The 19,616-nt window shown below is 42.4% G+C and overlaps 1 protein-coding gene across 2 annotated transcripts in view; it reads left to right on the top strand.

Moving 5' to 3' along the window:
• Positions 1-16,509, top strand: part of ephb2b (eph receptor B2b) — a gene marked incomplete at its 5' end in the record, with an annotated part of 133,458 nt that extends 116,949 nt beyond the window's left edge. Inside the window, 9 exons of one of the 2 annotated variants that reach the window (XM_080494933.1) lie at positions 1,488-1,596; positions 3,775-3,842; positions 5,664-5,786; positions 5,958-6,205; positions 10,621-10,836; positions 11,282-11,431; positions 13,261-13,454; positions 14,335-14,490; positions 16,051-16,509. In XM_080494933.1, the coding sequence (XP_080351059.1) occupies positions 1,488-1,596; positions 3,775-3,842; positions 5,664-5,786; positions 5,958-6,205; positions 10,621-10,836; positions 11,282-11,431; positions 13,261-13,454; positions 14,335-14,490; positions 16,051-16,159 (1,373 nt within the window). In that variant the 3' untranslated portion in view covers positions 16,160-16,509. The remainder of the gene's footprint in view (positions 1-1,487; positions 1,597-3,774; positions 3,843-5,663; positions 5,787-5,957; positions 6,206-10,620; positions 10,837-11,281; positions 11,432-13,260; positions 13,455-14,334; positions 14,491-16,050) is intronic. The other variant, XM_080494932.1, reaches the window with a different exon arrangement.
• Between the last annotated feature and the right edge of the window lie 3,107 nt (positions 16,510-19,616).

Below are 19,616 nucleotides of genomic sequence, written 5' to 3'. Positions count from 1 at the left end.
ATTTTTAGTTATTTCCACATGCCTTTGCAGCTTTATTTCTCAAATTCAGCCCATATCTTGATGATATGAGTTAGTTTTTTTTTTTTTATTATTACGATTTCACCAGAGAGGTGTCACAGAGACCAAGCACAGCAAAAGTCACCACTAACTAATAAAATACAAATAATTAGACCCATAATACTCTTTTAGGAAAAAAAACATTTTCTGTCAGTTCATTGTTAATAATGGATTTATTCATGGAATTGTTATTTCCATCAGATTGTAAATGATCCCACGAGAAGAGTTCAGTTAAAAAGGCGTATCTGTTAAAATGAATACAGATGTAGAAGCATGTTAATAATCCAACAGTCTTCATCAGAGTTTAATCTATTTAAGTAGCCCATCAGTCTTCTTCAAAGATTTCAGCAAGCTGTCAATCACTTGTAGACAATTTATTCATGAAGCCCCATTTTTGATAAATATTTGAGCACTCCAGTTCATCGTAACTTGTCAGTGGAGTCGGTAATACTTCATCTCTCACATTTGAGTCTTTATGAGCAATCAAAACAAATGGTGTGCTTTTTTATTATAGTGACAGAAGTCACATGAAGTCACCCTTTTTTTTTTATTCTTCTTTTTTAATGCTTCCTTATTGCCATAATTTTAATGGACAAAGGTTTCATGGCACAACAGAACATTTCTAAACATATGAATGCTCCTATGTGTTTCGTTTTATACACCAATCAAATACGCACATTTTTATTTTATTGTTATTTCTATCTATATCGTCTATAAATTAAACACAACCGGAAAAAGTGATATAATACTTGAATGATATACGCGAGATATTGTGAGGAAGTGCTTTATTTTGGAATTTGTACACTTGTACACAGATAGGAACACATTTTTTATACAATTTTTACCCCCTTAAAATTCAAAAAGTTGCCTATAACTATAAGTGTTTTCCACATCGAGTGCAATAGTCTTGCAATACTTCATTCAATGCAGGTAAACTGGAGAAATCGCAAACATCATGAAGTCTTGTGTCATTTGTGATACTCGAGGCGAATTTGGCTTCTTTTTTTTTTTTTGCCCATTCATTCACTTGTTGGCCATTCTTGGCTGCCTCACCGGTCTGGGTCTCACCCAAACATGCTCTCTTTCTCTTTCTCTGTCTCCTCACTTCACACACTTACTGCCAGATGATTTGTCCGTATCTACAGCATCTGAGCAGATTCAGTGTGTGCTTTGGAAAATGGTCCGTACAGCCAGTCAAGATGCCAAGGCACTCATTTGTTCACCCAGCCGTATGTCTTGTCTGTCACCCATTGCTCCCTCCATACGCAGTGGCGGCTCAGATGCTTGCCCATATGTTTCAGCTTGAGGCTCAGCGTGCGCGCACTTGCATGTGTGTGTGTGTGTGTGTGTGTGTACAGTATGTGCGTGGGTGTGGGTGTGCGGATGATCGGCATCATGTTTATCCGTGTGTGTTTCTGTCTGTTTTGTAGAGGAGTACAACACCAGCATTCAGGAGAAGCTGCCTCTCATCATCGGCTCCGCTGCTGCTGGGCTGGTCTTCCTCATCGCTGTGGTCGTCATCATCATCGTTTGTAATCGGTGAGTGAGTCCTGTCGCCATCTTGATAAAAACCGCCCGCCAGTATAACATAACTGTTCCTGCTTAAAAACAATAATAATAAAAGCCACCCTTTTTTCCTCAAAGCTTTGTTTTTATTAAATAAAGTCACAGGAGGTCCGTCGGCCTCATAAATGTGAGTTGTCGATATAAAAACACCCCGGTTCAGACATATGAATTCTTAATACATTCCAGTCTTTCAGCAGCAGAAACAATATATAAAAGTCAGCTTTTCTTAGATTCAAGCTCTGTGGCTGTTTCTATTCAATGAGTATCAAAAGTTTATGGCTCAAGGTTAAAATTTCAGTTCCCACCAGGACCTCTCGTATTAAAAGCATTGGTCAGCACCTGTGCAGCATTATGATTGACAGAAGCATACACAAGAAGTGTTTCTCAATGTAAGTGAGTTGTTTTCCAGATTAACCCTGGTATTTTATTTTATTTTGGTAAGTGGTAGAAGGTCCGGCTCTCATGCAGTTTATCACCATATGAAATCATGACTGTGGGCTGGGGGAAAAATGAATGACTCTGTGGCTTTAGAAAACTATTATAAACCAGAAACAGAAAATGAAACGAACTTGTGAATAAATTCAGTAAACTAAGAGCTGGAATGCGTAATTGATCTGAATCTGTTTATGAAATAACTGTTTTGAATCTTTTTAACATTAAAATTCTCAGAGTTAGACTTCAGAAAAATGAACATGCCAGTAAACTGAATGTTTGGGTTGCTGATGGTTTCTTCTCGGCAAAACAAATCGGCAGTTTCAGCTTTGGGAAACACAAGTTGACAAAACAAAGAAAAAGAAATGTTTGACAGATTAGTCAACAATGAAAACAATCTTAAGTCGCAGCCGCAGTGAGAACCTGTTCTCGCTTTTAAAGATCTTATTTCTGTTTCGGCTTGATTTCTGATCCAATATCACATCTCTCTCTCTCTCTCTCTCTCTCTCTCTCTCTCTCTCTCTCTCTCTCTCTCTCTCTCTCTCTCTCTCTCTCTCTCTCTCTCTCTCTCTCTCTCTCTCTCTCTCTCTCTCTCTCTCTCTCTCTCTCTCTCTCTCTCTCTCTCTCTCTCTCATAATCTCATCAGTATGAATGTAAATTAATGTGACTCCTGAGAATCCCTCTGGCTTAAAGTGAGAGCTTTATTGTGACAAAGAAGCCGATTTAAAGATAGATTGGTTACACCGGATTGAAATCGGCTCCAGAGATATGGCATCACCCGACTTTCGTTCGCTTCATTTGTAATTATTTTTTCCTCCCGTCTGTGACAAAGCGATTCTGACTAATAGACATTTGTTCTATCCTGCTTCAAGGACTAAATCATAGACTTACTAATACTTTCGCTGCATGTTTGAGCAGAGCCTCTGGGCAGTTACCGGGCTCGACCACAACGTGGTCATGCTCCCCACGTCATTAACCCGTCTAAAGGAAAATTAGTAATGTTTTTGTCCATTTAGAGTCATTAGTGATAGTACTATCACCACCTAGTATTAACCTTTTATTGGTGAAGTTCTTTATGCCTTTTCCCAACAATTAATGGTGAATTGAATTGATTACCGCCACAGAATACATGAAGCAATCACGTTCAACAGTGGAAAAAGGGTGTTCATGGATCAATACTGGAAATGAAATGAAATTGAGCAGCGCTTTTGATATATAAACACTTAATGATAAACAGGCCAATGTAACAACTGCTATGTTTTAGCCCTTTGCTTTGTCAGATCATTGTGTAAGTGCTTTTAACTGATTAACATTTATAGTTGTTATCCACATACGACCTTCCAGCTGAGGTTTGTGTGTGTGTGTGTGTGTGTGTGTGTGTGTGTGTGTGTGTGTGTGTGTGTGTGTGTGTGTGTGTGTGTGTGTGTGTGTGTGTGTGTGTGTGTGTGTGTGTGTGTGTGTGTGTGTGTGTGTGTGTGTGTGTGTGTGTGTGTGTGTGTGTGTGTGACCTTGCGTGCGTGCGTGCGCCATCGTATACCTTCATGGTGGTTTCTCCGTACAGCAAACCAAACCAAACAAAGGCTTCCTGCTAAGCCTCGCCGTCGCTGGCGTTTCTTAATCGAAGGTAGACCAGAGGGTGTTTTGATCCACGCCTCTCCCCTTCCTCCTCCCCGCTCCCCCTCTTCAAACCAGAGCTAGAGTTCTTTGTCTTTCCTCCAGGAGGCGTGGCTTCGACCGGGCTGATTCAGAATACACCGACAAACTGCAGCACTACACCAGCGGCCACAGTGAGTAAAACCCACCGCTCCTCCCTGCCTCCGCTCATCACACATTAAGCCCCTCCACTGCCTCACACACCTGTCTCCATGGCTACCACCTTGCATGCTGGCGTCCTTGGCTATGGTGTATTCGCCCGTCCCCCCACTTCCCAAGTAATTTTGCCTGTTGTTTGACACCCCCCCCCCCCATGAAACGAGTTTTAACCACATCGCAACCACTGTGTGCGCTGCAGCATCACGTTTCATAGTTAACTAAATCAATTGTAGTAGAAATAGGTCAGTCTTCTCTCACGTTCAGGCCATTAACATGCTAATGTGCATAAGTCATTTGGCATTGTTAAAAAATTCAAAAGACTTGGTGAATGAATGGAATTGCTCAGTGATTCTTTCTCTGTGTGGTACAGTAGCACAGAGCCTAAATGACAACAATGCAGATGTGTGTGAGAGAGAGCTGAGGAGTGATTCCCCTGGGGATTCATTGAAGATATTAAACCTCGTCCGTCTTTCTCCGGCCTAATTTGAAATCAGAAATGTCTCCATCTCCAAGATTTCATGACCTCATATTCATTTGTTGATCTCATTGTAGAATTGCCACCTTTTGCACACAGACAGGTGCCGGCAATGCTATCTCTGTGAGGCCTTCCCATTGAAGGAATGCGTTCCCTTTGACCAAAATGATCCTAATTAAGGTTTAACGTAATTGTAGTCACATCTTAACTCCCAAATATACACATAGAGACAAACTCAAGACCACATCCATATTTGTAAAACTTTATGGACTCGAGAGAGGTCCTCACAAGGTCAATTGGACACACACACACACACACACACACACACACACACACACACACACACACACACACACACACACACACACACACACACACAATACATAGAGGCACAGCTACTAAAACCAGAAAAGATTGTATAGTTTAGTAAGGGGGGGGGGGGGGGGGGGGGGGGGGGTCGCCATGATGCTCTCCATCTGTTCATCTCTGCAGCATGCCTCCGCTGCGTAAGTGTGCCAAGTTTTCTGCATATTCTTGTTTTGGAGCAGTATTAGGCATGAGTTCACTATCCATTCAAGTAGCCTCAGGCCTGATGTGGAGGTATGAGCCGAATAATCAGATTTAAAACTCGGGACACTTAAGTCCCTGAACACTTAAAGGCCACCTTAAGCCAATTTACCTGGCATCGGGGCTTAAGATAGCCAATTTATTTCTTGGAGTGGAGCAGAGTGATGCTGATATGGGCCTAGGTTTCTCTCCTGAGTGTTAATGGCTCTGTGACCCTCTCTCTCTCGCTCGCTCTCTCTCTCTCTCTCTCTGTCTCTCTCTCTCTCTCTCTCTCTCTCTCTATATATATATATATATATATATATATATATATATATATATATGTATATATATATTTATGTATGTATGTATGTATGTGTATATATATATATATATATATATATATATATATATATATATATATATATATATATATATATATATATATGTATATATATATTTATGTATGTATGTATGTATGTATGTATGTATGTATGTATGTATGTATGTATGTATGTATGTATGTATAGCAGAATGTGCGCACTCAGTAGCAATGAGATACTTATAATCCCTACTGTTTGTTGTGATCACCCTCCGTCCTCCATCTTTCAACCTCCATTGTCTGAATGTCACCCAAGAAATCAGATAATCATAGAGAAGTGTGTCGGTGCAAGGTGAATCAATTGTTGTGTGCCTCACTGCGTTTGACTGCGAAAGCCCACAGACCTGCAAGCGTGAGAGCAAAATACTTTAGCGTCTCTTTCCTTTTTCCAAGTGACTCCAGGAATGAAGATTTACATTGATCCGTTCACGTATGAGGACCCCAACGAGGCTGTGAGGGAGTTTGCCAAGGAGATTGATATATCCTGTGTGAAGATCGAGCAGGTCATTGGTGCAGGTAATGGGAATATCTGACTGAAGCATGGATCAAATGCACTACACAATAGTTTGGCCGTCAGCTAATTTTCTATATAAATGTAAATGCAGAATATCCTACTTTTAGTTGCTCCTTTCACTTTAAGATGATAATGTGCTGCTCTTTGCTTTTCACGTTTCCCTGCTCACACAGGAGAGTTCGGGGAAGTGTGCAGTGGAAACCTAAAGCTACCCGGTAAACGGGAAATGTTCGTGGCTATAAAGACTCTCAAGTCCGGCTACACGGAAAAGCAGAGGCGGGACTTCCTGAGCGAGGCCAGCATCATGGGCCAGTTCGACCATCCCAACGTGATCCACCTGGAGGGCGTGGTAACCAAAAGCAGCCCCGTCATGATCATCACCGAGTTCATGGAGAATGGATCTCTGGACTCTTTTCTCAGAGTGAGCAAACTTCCTTTACATATCATGTGTTGTTTTTCTAGGTCCTGTCTTCAGCAGTACAAACAGTGGATTTCCTGAGCCAGTGCTTCATTAGTAAATATTGTGAAAATATCATCAGTGGGTTCAACCCATTTCCTCAATAACGTCCTCCTCTTCCAAAAGCTTTGCACCATCAGTGCCTTGTTTATGAAACAGACTATGAGTCTGAAAAAAAAAAAAAGAATACAAATGCTTTCCTGCAAATCTGTTAAATCCTTAACCAGATTTAAGATGAACCAGGTTTTTGAGAGTATGTAATAACCACAGGATGCCATTGTAGTCACTCTGCCCTGAGTGTTCTTGACAAGTCTGACTCACATTGCAGTGATTTAGTTTTTTTTGGCTTGTCTTCACTTGGTTTTTATGAGTGATTAATTCTGACAGTTTATGATTGAATCTTCCCTTTCTATTACTGTTTCAATGTCACCATTTTTGTCTGTGTCAGAATGACTGTTTTTTCCCTTTTATTGTTAATATAATGTACTCCAGCAGTGCCCGTACTCTCTTTTGAGAAAAAAAAAAGAAATGCTTAACATTCATGGTATGACTCTGGATATATATATTAGTCTGTAGATTTATAACAGTATATATTATTTTTGATTCGTCCATCTCCTATACAGCTTGGTCCATCTCAGGGTGGTGGTTTCCAGCTAACTAAGGATGAGGATTTTTGCTCGATAAGTTGCAGAGTTGGCCATGTAACGGTGTGTGTGCTAACGCACAGTAATGACAGCCTGACAGGACAAGCTGCTTCAATTCTTTGAAGCTTGGAGGTCTCATTTCAAGGCTTTTATTATAACCCGGGTGGAAATTGACGGAACGAGCTTGGCGTAATGAGAGTTTCTGACGTCGCTGTCGAACATTGTCACTTTCACTTCAGAGGACAACTGAGGAGTTACCCACTCACTACCTGTCAAAAAAACTGACGAGAGGCAAACACCCCTGCTATATTAAGAACTTATTACTACCCACAAAGAAAGTCAACCTCTTTTCTTCCTATTGTCACACCAAACCAGGAAACTTGAGTATATTTACTAAAAACAGTTGTTAGAGAAACGAGCAGTTGTGTTTGAAATTTAAATGCCACCATTATTAAATCCTAATTATGGTTGTCTCGAGTTTGTAAAGTGCACTCTTTAAAACGCCGATTTACTTGTGCAGGAATACTGATTCCTGCTTATTCAGGCGACCGTCATCTGAAGGTTGATGTTAATATTAGCAAACTATGTCGGTTTGTTGAGTATTCAACACGGGACCAAGTCGTTGACTCGATTCATTTCACTGTCGGCTCACTTTCACCAGAACCGTCAGAACTCAAGTGCCTCCCACTTAAAACTGCCTGTAACTCTGTCATTAACTTAATAGTAACCTCAGAACAAAAACTACGTCTTCTCATCATTCCATTTCAAGTCCCAGCTGGCTATGGGTGAAGGGTACACCCTGGACACACACACACACACGCAAGGTGAGAGTACACTACACTTGTAGGGTTAGTCACTTCGTCGTGATGGTCAAGATCAGGATAGGAAGCTGAGGGAGACATTAAATTGATTAACGTCCATCCTTATCTTAACCTCACTTAGCTCAACCTTCAAACACATCTTCACCTGAAAATTAAGATTATTTGCTCCATAGTGACTCGCTGTTTTATTATTTTCTGTGAATTATGCCGCACAATGTATGAATGCAAATAGAAATTCCACCTAAGCTCACCTGCCAGACATGCAGTACACATTGCTCACACATTGACTGGATTTTTATGGATTTGAAACTCGCAAAGAAAAGGATATTACACCAAGGAAGCCTCGCCAGACTGCTCCACCCCACCCACCTCTTTACGACCTGCATTAATAATTCAAATACTTTGCGGGACTTAAAATGAGATGTCAGATGTTTAAAAATGGAACTGGTTGTGAGATAAAATGTCAGACTAACTATCACCACTGGTCCGGGAATGTTTCTATCGGGCTTACAGTAATTTATTTTACTAAGCTTTCATCTAATGTAATTGCTCACTTTGCATTTCTCGCATTTGCAGAAAAGAGCATGTGATTTATAGAAAATGTGAAAGTTGAATATTTTCAATAAAAGCCCTTTTTAGGTAAACAACTGATGATATATGCGTTCTGTTTAAAATGATAAGTACCACAACATTGCTGGATTATAATTTAAGCCTTTAAAAAAAATTGCGTAAGCACTGCTTTGTTGTTAATGCATGTGTGGGAAATAAACAGTAAACTATGCATGCAATTAATAAGTCTTTCTTTTCTTTTTTTGAGAAGCACTGTAACTGAATAATTAAAGATAATTACGAGTCTGCCTGCAAATGTCTCCCTCAACATAATTTCTGCCAGTTCAGTACCCGCTGTAGTAGTCGTTTTAAGCTTCCTACTCCTCGACTACGTCAAAACCAATCTGAAGGGAGAGAAACGACGCTCCTGTCAGTACGCCGTTCAGGGTTCAGTGTCGTTATTTGCATTCTGCCTCCAACCCCTGAGAAGCAAAGCATCAGCTCTTTTTGGAATTTGATCTTGCGGTGAAAAGTGTTTGTGTATATGTAGATGTTTGCTAAACATATTTGACAGCGCATTGTATTCAAAACAACAGGGAACGTCTGCAGCACCTCACGGCGACAGTGTGTGACAACATTTGCTGACAGTGTCGAAGCCTCAGAGCGTGGTTTGTGTCTTCACAGAGGTGATTGGTGGGCCGTTGTTTAAAATGGTCACTGCAGACTCTGTGCTGTGCTGTGTGATGAAGGATTGTCTTCCCTGCTGCCTTATGCAGAAAAACCCGCGGGGTAGTAAGAGTAGGAAGAGATCGATCAGAGCTGGGGTGGTGCCTGCAGACATAAGCTGAGAAAGTAAAGAGAATAAAAGTCACTTCTTGATGTAAAACATTTACATATAAGTTACCATAGACCTTTATGTAGAATTTCCAGAGTTATTTCCTGCAGCTGATCTGACCCTGAAGACTTTAGAGAAATTTTTCCAATTAAAGTATATGCAAACATGGCGCTCAGGTTGGATGGAGATGTGTATTTGTGAAAAGGGGCTCATGAATAATGCATTCTGCTTAATTGCTGTGGTTACACAAGGAGCAGCAGCTTGATGTGAGAAGCTTCCACTCAACTAATGAGCAGCAAAGCGTTTGAAAGAGCGATAGGCTGGAGGTATTTGGCCGTGCACGCCTGCCCTTCCAATTCCCCCCGCTTAGTCTCTGTGTCTGTCCACACCAGGCCCGAGCTCCTATGCCCCATTCTCTGGAATCCTTTTGTTTTTCCGGGCATCGTGGTGGGTGGTGGGGAGAGTGCAGGTGTGCACAGTTGGAAGCACAGCTGCACTACTGCTCCAGACGCTCCCCGTGTATGGGGTAAAGCCTTCCCCAAACTGAGGAGGGGGAACAGCTGTGGACTGCTGGCCAGGCTCGGGCCTGGTCTCACCCAGCCCCACCAAGTTCCAGCGGATCATAAACCAAGCTTTTACTGTTGGGATTCTGCGGGGTTTCAGTGAAGCTAATACTTTAAAATAACTTTTCTATGTTGATCTTGTTAAGGCTGTATTCCAAGCACACATTTTTAAATGAATTACTAGAATTTGAGTCACCTCAGTATTTATTCTTCATACTGATCTGAACGCAAGCTGACTTATCTTTTCACCACATGTTCTCCTGTAGATCACGGCTCACTTAAGCATTCGAAGACGCTGAAACAAAGAAGTCATCACCCGTCAAACTGCTTCTAACTTTAACCGTGATAATTGCATACATCTTGCTCAAGGTGTTAATTAGAGGAAGGAGGTGAAGGCGATGTGTATTGCGGCTTCTGGATTAATTATTACAGGAAATTAAATATGCAGAACAGGCAAAGGCTAATGTGTACATTAATATTAATTCTGCTTAAGGTGGGCAGAATTTGAGGATGAATAAGGATGTACCTTATTTTCCTTTGTCCCACGTTGGCTGGACCACCTCCTTTTAACAATCAAATCATGCACAAAACCATATCATATAGATAAATCCAAAAGATAGAGGCATTGTTAAGAGCAATAGTTACAAGCTCGTAGGGGATGAATATATCCATATTTTTTCCCCCTGTTCAAACACATTATATAATAAGATTAATGTGAAACTGGAACTTCTGTTATCATAACACTTCCTCTATCATTAGATTTATTTATTTTTATACATTAGTTTGTTTTGCTGCTATATTACTTCGATATATAGAGCGACAAGGAACGCACACCGAAAATGATTTTATTGATATAAACATCTGTGCTGGTAAGATGTTTATGTATGTTATGGGTCAGTAGCTGCAGAGGATCTTCCCTGCTGCTCCGTGCTGTGCAGCTCTGTAAGGCAATGTGTCTGTTTTACAGCAAAACGATGGGCAGTTCACCGTGATCCAGCTCGTCGGTATGCTCCGGGGCATCGCCTCGGGCATGAAGTACCTGGCCGACATGAATTATGTGCACCGCGACCTTGCTGCCCGAAACATCCTGGTCAACAGCAACCTTGTGTGCAAGGTGTCGGACTTCGGCCTGTCGCGCTTCCTGGAGGATGATACATCAGACCCCACATACACAAGCGCTCTGGTATGAAAGATTTATTTTTTATTATCACAACATGATAGAAAAGATGCCAAAGGTCGGCCTCACTCGAAAATGAAAGTGATGTATATGTATTGTTTTTTTTATATATATATATCTTACTTGAAGATCTGGCTCATGCAGTGTTTTCAGAGTTTAATTGGACATGTGAAGGGTTAATCCAGGTTTGAGGTATACACTAAAGTGCACTCCCACATTTGTCTCTCTATCAAGACAAACAACACCCTTTCACCTGTTCTTCTCCTCCTCCGACTAGAGTATTTAATGTACCACACTTTACTCCCAGGGGTTTTGTTATATCCATCTCCCAGTTTGAATTACCGCCAGCATTGTAGCCGTGAACGGTGTCTCTCTCTGAAGCCAGGACACTGTGACGGTCGGGTTTCGGTCTCGCTGCCCTTGCTGAGGTTGCGCCCTTTGTGTTCAACAGGGAGGGAAGATCCCTATCCGATGGACTGCACCCGAAGCCATCCAGTACAGGAAGTTCACGTCTGCCAGCGATGTGTGGAGCTACGGGATCGTCATGTGGGAAGTCATGTCCTACGGAGAGAGGCCTTACTGGGACATGACCAACCAAGACGTGCGTATTCAAACAAAGTTTCAAATGTTGCCGTTGATTCTTCATTCAAAGTTTGCCCTCGAACCCTTTCTCCATGAGGCCTCGCTGCATTTCTGAGTTTCATTGCCGCCTCAAATTCCTCCGAGATGCAATTTGTCATTATATCTGCTTTTCTTAGCTAAACAGTGGCTTTTCGCACATGGGTTTTATATGAAATTACCCCACGCTCACCACAGAGACATAATCAGACCATTTGCAATGCACAGCAGTGCTCAGTGGACAATTTCTGCTCTTGACTGGAGCCTCCATTTCCTATCTCCCTCTGGGTAGTGGAGGAGAGCGAAAATTATGGGGAGAGAGATAATGAAAATAGTTTCAAATTGAAAGTGAGAACACTAATGTGCTAAGAGGGACTGAGGACCTCAACGGTTATCTTATTAGCAGCTCCAGATAGTGTTTCTGCTCCACCGGGGTCCTCGTTTGGAGGTCTCAGGAATGAGATTAATCTAGGTCTGAATGGAGGTTCTTTAATGGCCCCGATAATGAGCGGGGGATTGCATGTCCTCGTCACAAGTGTCCTCTGGGTTGTTCCACTCTGTTAACCGAGCACCACCTCTGCATGCTCCTTCGACCAACAACATCAACGACTTGAGCCAGGCACATCTTTAAAGGTGACTTTATAGAGAGAGTGCATTAAATACATTGTAAAGGCCCAAGATGAAGTCAGCGCCTGGCAGCCTGCGAGTGGAAATGTGAAGTTGGTGGAAAAAGGTTTATGTTCTCTCTGACCTAACAGTCTTTCACAACTCCACACAGGCAAAACTAATGTGGTGATTTGTGCACAAATATATGCCTTTGTACTTTTATAAGTGTGGGCGATAACTATAATTCAAAAGTTTGGACTCTTTGGGAGAAGGGCAGACTATTATTGCTGCAGCAGTTTCAGAACAAAGCGGGTGGCACCGGCGCTGTTTTCCTGTTCATCACAGTAGAGAGCATCACTGCCAATTTTTGCCTCTTATTAAGTGTGACTGTTGTGAACTTTACATAGGTTACGGGATATAATCAAGAGAAACGCTAACATAGTGTAGTTATTATGAAGTTATGGCTTTAATGCAACCTGTGGAGAAGTTTCCCAGCTGGATTGAATCTGTGGCGGAGAACTATTTCAGTACATTGACTGAAAACTCTGCAGGAGTCAAAAAGCATATGTGCTTTCCTCAAATTTTACTGTACAGGTGAATTTCACAGAAATCTATTATTTTCTTTCTGTAATGTGTTTCAGCTACTTTTACCCACTTATATTTTACACTGTGCATTAAAATATGATGAAGCTTTCAAAAACACTCCAGTGCTTTATATGAAATTGACTTGATTTGTGACCTCACAGAAAAGCAGCGTCTGTTTGTGGCCTCTCAACATGTTTCAGGTTTTATGAGCACTTTTGTCCACCACAGACATATTTTCTTCATAAACCTCCAGATTTCTTTTAAGTAGTTTGCATAAAAATGGGAAATATGACATAAAAAAAAAGCCAAGAACAGAACACTAGTGTTCATGGTCTCCATCTACATTGCTGCATTAATCATGTCATGAAACATTTGCTTTATCTCTCCTTTGGAGGAAAACCAACACTCGTTATTGGAATACCGACGAGTGAAACCATATACAAAAAGAAGCTTTCACTCCTGCGTTTTACACATTTCTGATTCACACATTTCTTCAAGTTTCTCCATCAGAATATTTTCTTTGTGATGCTTTACTGTTGCCAAACTGTACTGTTAAATTTACTTTGTCCTCTTTGTGAAGCCTCAGCTTGACCCTCAAGAGATCTGTGTCTCCCCCTGCAGGTTATCAACGCCATAGAGCAGGACTACCGGCTGCCTCCACCCATGGACTGTCCCAGCGCGCTGCACCAGCTCATGTTGGACTGCTGGCAGAAGGACCGCAACAACAGGCCCAAGTTCAGCCAGATCGTCAACAACCTCGACAAGATGATCCGCAACCCCAACACGCTGAAGGCCATGACCCCACTATCTTCAGGGTGAGTGACCTGACGCCTGATCAAATTTGTTTTATGTGATTTAGTTTGGTTTGCTTTGTCAGCAATGGAGCAGCCACAGAACGTGCTGCCGTCTTGCGTTAAATGTATGATTCTTTCTAGTCTCCTTGCTTGGCTCATCATTCTTTCTGTGTGGTACCAGCACATGTCTTCGATCTGGTCTCTATAGGCGTCCTACACCAGAGGCCTTTAAATTCAGCATCGTTTCACGCAGCGGTGGATAACATCTACGCCAATATGATGTGTCTGAGTGTCTCTCTTTATGAAGACTTTCCTCCTACCAACAGGAAATTCATGCTCCTGCCACTGTGTCATCCGTGGCACGGTTCACTTTTGCCCAACACAAATGTCTCTTGTTTCTCCTGGCGCCAAGCGGTTATGTAAATTAAAGCCTTTCGGTTTGATAGATCAGATGCTCCCCACGAGTGCTCCGGGCGAATCCGGAATTGAATCAGTTGTGCAATTTTCAAAACAAAACATTTTCAAGAGCTTTCTGCTCTGGGTGTTGGCTTTCTTCGAGGAGCAGGGTTTGCTGATTTCCATTATGCCCGTGTGTACTTTCATTTGTGGTGGAGTGCAGGAGCAAGGGTCGGATTTTCCGCAGACACCGAGTGAATATGTTGGCTCCCAGCAGCCTATCACTTCATTTGGAAAATGCACTTTACGGGGGATACAGTTTGGAAAATAATAGTTCACGGATAAGGCCATTGGGATCCTCTCAAGTTCCATCCAGCGTTTTTGAAAATGTAATGTAATAATTCATGTCTGAATCACATGCAGGTGGTCCGGGCTGAGTATGATGTTAGACCCGCCATCTCATATTATCTGTCTTCTTAACGTCTCCTGCTTGTGTGCTCCTCAGTGTTCACCTCCCTCTGCTGGACCGCAGCATCCCAGACTTCTCGAGCTTCAGCAACGTGGATGAGTGGCTGGATGCCATCAAGATGGGCCAATACAAAGACAACTTTGCCAATGCTGACTTCTCTACATTTGATGTGGTGTCTCAGATGACCATGGAGTAAGTGGCAAAGATTTCTACATTTCTGGTTCTGATAAGCACGATGGAAACGATCACAGGGAAGTGAGGCTGTCAAGTCTGGTGTTTCCTCAAAACCCCAACGAGCACCAGACTCTGCCTCCGGCTCATTATAAAAGACACGAGTGCTGCATGCAGATAGCAGATTGAAGCTCCTAGTTTCAAGGCTGCGGAAAGACAGCCTTTATTCTGGAGTGCAGCTGGAGATATTTGACCCCAGTTTAGTTTTCGTTATAAAGCAAGTGACATGATCAGTAAAGGATCATGGAATCCAATAGATGTGTCCCATCTCTGGAGACAGTTTGTGACAGATTTAAGGTCCTTTGTTTCACAATATACCATTCAGCCATAACATGCTAGATCACCACCTATTATTTATTGTGTAGTTCCACTAGATCTCTGAAGGCGTCCTGTGAAATCTTGCACAGAGATAATCAGCAGATGAATTCCTCTAAGTTGGGAAGTGGGAGTCTTTTGGCCCATGTATTTAGAAAAGCTCTTACCAAGTCATGAATCATCACTATTTTTCACTTTTCAATATATTTCATGCATGAACAGGTTAATGTATTTATTATTAGACTTGTTAGTACTGATATTGTTGTGGCTGAGCAATCTATACGTTTGTGATAGTAACATTTCATAGCATGTGATAGTAGATAAATTCAATACAGTGGGACACTATACACTGTGAAATGTGTATGACATCTGCTTTCAACACATTTTGTTATATATATACCGGGGGGGGGGGCATTTACTTCATGAGTACAAAAGTTAGTACCTGATAAAAACAAGAGGATTAACATGTGTTTGGGTTTTGTTTTGTTTTGTTTTTTGAAATCAAAATAGCACATACAAACAAAAAAAAGATCGTATTTGTAGATAAACACATACAAATAATTTCCTCTCAAGTTCTTGAACAAAACAGATGGTAATGTGTGATCTAGCAAGTGTGGTTACTGCTGGGATTCAGCACAGAGACCGAGGAATCCCATAGTTTCATGGAAAGGAAAGCCTTTAACAAACAATGGCTGGGTGATGTTTGGGCCTCTGTACAACGTGGAGCTGTTTATTTGAACGTACAACCTCTGTGACGAATGTCGCGTCTGTGATGGACTTCACCGAAGGAGATGTTGTGAATTTGTCATTTTTGGGGTGGGGGGGCAAGTGGGTTTCACCACATCAGCCAGAAAGTTCCAGTCACAGAAAAACTGACTTGCGCGACATTTTTCGGGGATTGTATACACTCTCTGTGGCTCAGAAAGAACGAGATGTAATGAGCACACAACTGTTTCCAGTCAGGATGGCAATATTATACGTCTGTCTTCTATTACTGTCGTACTGCACGTCAGGCTTTCCTCTGTCATGTCTGATGTTGTTCCACGCAGCGTTGTTGCTCTGGAGGCTGTTTTAGCGAATGCCAGGTCATCGTTGTATAGACGCATGCATACAGGAGGTGGATGGAGATGGACAGATGGGTCCTGAACGGCTGTTTATCGCCCGTGGTAGCATCAGTCTGACATCTGCTTCTGTCTACACTCACAGTGACATCCTGAGGGTCGGTGTGACGTTAGCGGGCCATCAAAAGAAGATTCTCAACAGCGTCCAGATGATGCGGGCACAGATGAACCAGATCCAGTCGGTGGAGGTTTGACCCTCGACGGAACGAGCGCGGCGGATCAGGAAAAAAAAAAAATCAAAAAAATAGAGAGAATAAATAAATGCGGCTGGGATGCAGGGCTCTGGGCGCAGAGGATGGCGTGGGTGGATGTTTTGTTTTTTTTCGCGTGACAGTGTGTCTGGTCTCCCCACCAGGCGACCCATTCATCCCCCTCTTCACCTCCCTCTCTGTCCTGCTCTCATCCGCTCGCCCCGACCCTCTCCCTCCATAAAGGGACCCGCTGTGAAGAGTCCTGAAGCTACAGATGGCCCCCCACAGCCCGACCCACCTTCAGAGCCAGAATCATGGGACGGGAGAAGTGACCAGCAACCCATTTTTTTTTTTTTTTTCAATCTTCCACCTTTTTTTTTTTTTTTCATTTTTCATTTTTCTTTGGTTTGTTTGTTCTGCTAATTTTGTAAAGAATTTTTTAAAGAAGAAAAACTGAAAAAAGGAAAGGAGTTTATCTAAATTTATAGATGATATAAGGTTGTACACTAGACGAACTGAGTAGGAAAGCTACCCTTTAAAAGGGCATCAAAAAAAAAAAAAAGGAAGAGTTCAGAAGATGTTCAAACAGGTGTGGATATTGTATTTGTTTTGTTCTGGGGTTTTTTTTTTATCTTTGACATCACGTTGGAAACAGACGGGTCTCCGTGGCCTTCTGAAAGGCAAACTGCAGCGGAGACTGACGGACTCCGCCGACAGTGTCTACAGGTAACAGTGAAATAAAATTAAAAAAATAAAAAAAGAAGAAGAACCATAAAATGGACAGCCTTTGGGATGAACTGATGTCACAAACAATCAGACTGACGATCCAGACGGGAGGAATCCACACTCAAAGAAAAAGAAGAAACATTTTTATTTCTAATTGCAAGTCATTTTCTATATTGTGTCACAGTTTGCGATAAAGACTTCCTCTCACCATGCTTCCTCTTACTGAAGACTGCCAAATAGGACTTTTTTTTTTTTTCCTCCTTTCGCCCTGGTCATGATCGAGTACTGTACATATCAGATGCACTTGACCTGCCATAACGTGACGACTCGGGAGAGGTGGGAGCTGACAAACGGGGAGGATTTACACTCTGGTTTACATCTGTTTCTCTCTTGTCTCTCTTTTGTGGGAAGGGGGGGGGGGGGGGGGACAACAAAACAAAACAAATAGAAACCGCTAAATTACTTCCTGCATTTATTCACCCAAAAGGAAACAGGTTCTACTGTTTGCATCAGTCCACACTCAAATCCGAGGTGCGATCCTCCCTGCTGTCGCTCGTCTCTACGTGTCGCTCGCGCTCACCGAGACGCTCCTGAAGCGTCGGGACTCGTGTTTGATCGCATGCTGAGTGAGTGGTTAATTTCACAGTGCTTTGATTTGCTGCAATTACTAGAAGTCTGTTTGGTGAGAGCTTGGATTTGACACACTTTAACGGCTATAACCTGGCTGCATTATATTCTGTGTTTAGCTTTCAGTTTTTTTAATTTTTTTTATTTTAAATGGCTTTTTTTTTTTATGTTTAAAGTGTTCAAATCTTGATACCACAAATGGTTATTTTACACACACACACACACACACACGCACACACACACACGAAAGCGTGGGCATGAATAGACTTTACAGGCAGACGTTTGTTGAATGAAAAACAAGTAATGCAATGTGTTATTTTATTGCAGTTAGTCAGTATGGGTATTATTGAATTATTATTATTACTTTGAGGTTGTTTTTTTTCTGCACTGAGTCTGCTCTCAGACTCCCAACAAACACTCCGCATCTTCCATCAGAGCTTCAGATGTATTTTTGAATCATGCACAAACCGTGTAGATAAATTCCTGTCCCTGCAACGAGGCCTGGGTTTCAGTTTCGAGGCAGCAAGCGCATTTTCTGTGTGAGGTTTTTCTGTGAACAATACTGTCTCTTGAGTACAGAGCTGTCAATCATTGTTTGTGTTATTGTCGGTAACCTGTTGGAAGGGTTACGTTTAGAGGGGATGATGGGAGTTTGTAGCAACGCAGTGTCTCCCCCAGAGACGGTGGATCAGGCAGTTTTATATACACAGCCAGTAAATGATATCAGCAGCGCCGGGGCCCCCCCGCCACGCTCCGCCCTCAGACCCTGAGACCTGACGGCCCGACACGGGCACCCAGCTGAGCGCCATCGGTCAGATGTGTCTGGACACAGCGGGGCGGCCGCACCCTGATCACAGGCCCTCTGTCCGGGCGCCGCTTCCCTTCTCTTGTCCTCTTGAATCAAAATACGCATGCCCCGCGGGCCACCTGTCCACCGCTTCCACTGATCTTCACACAGCCGCCCCTCACCAGTTGTCCCGTCTCGTCTCGCCGTGTTCAAAAGCATCGGCGGCGGCGGCAGACGGACTGACACTCATCGCCGGGTGCACTTGTGTCATGACTCGTCTCCCGCGTATGTGAAAGAGATTCCTCCGGACTGGACAATGCCTCCACACTCGCCTGAACCAAATCCTCAGAAGCTGACCTGAGTTTTTTTTTTTTTTTTTTTCCTCCCACTACACACAGCTTTAGCAGCGAAAACCTCATTTACTGCACGGCTGTGGCCTATCTTTCACTACCCCAGAGCTCAGAGCCAAGAATGGAGGGATTTTTTTTTTTTTGGAAATTCCTCTTGTGCTCCACAATCCTCTGCTTGGTTATTTTCATCTGCAGCCATCAGAACAAATATTTCCTTGGAAGCTTTTTCATAACATATGAAACTGGAGGAGGAGACTCATGAGCTGCTAAGTCATATAACCAAGAAGCGGGTGAGGAGTGATGCCATGACCTAAATGCCACTGATGCCAGCATGCAGTTGAATTTTTTTTGGGGTACTTTTTTTCTGAGCTTTAGATGATCTTTCCATTTCTCAAAACTTAACAGCTCATCAGTTTTATTCAGTGAGCCTGCACGTCTTCTCATGGTATAGCAAATATCCCGTCATCAGGAAAAACACTTACTGCAAGGAGGAATTAATCTTAAGTACACACGATGCTCGGTGAAGTTTTTTTTTTTTTTGTACTTCCAGGACCATTAAAGCTCATTCAGATGCTTGTCCACCGATGCTGCCAAGACTTGGGAGTTATTAATCAAGCAATTATCCTTGACATTTTCTTCAAGGAGCTACCTTAAACAAGGCGGACCGACGCACTTATTGTGCAGAAATAGATTTTTATGTTGCAAACTTATCTTCTTGCATATAGGAGAGCATTTTCTCTCTCTTTGAAGGCTTGGCCTCACTCGAATGTGCACAGTTTGGAAACAGTATTCTGTGATTACGATGGCAGGAAAGAGACGCGTGTTCACAAGCTGAAGGATGACGTTCAGCCAACTTCCAGAAATATTGATGAAAATGTCTAGAAACGAGTTATTAATTCATCTGGCGCAGTTTTTATGGTGGCATATCTCTAAAATAATTTTCACTCAATGTGATTATTCTTTTATTGCC

The sequence above is a fragment of the Blennius ocellaris genome, assembly GCF_963422515.1.
Source record: "Blennius ocellaris genome assembly, chromosome: 4".
In the NCBI taxonomy this organism is placed as follows: Eukaryota; Metazoa; Chordata; class Actinopteri; order Blenniiformes; family Blenniidae; genus Blennius; species Blennius ocellaris.
Note: the sequence above shows the minus strand (reverse complement) of the source record. Positions and strands in the feature narration are given on the sequence as shown.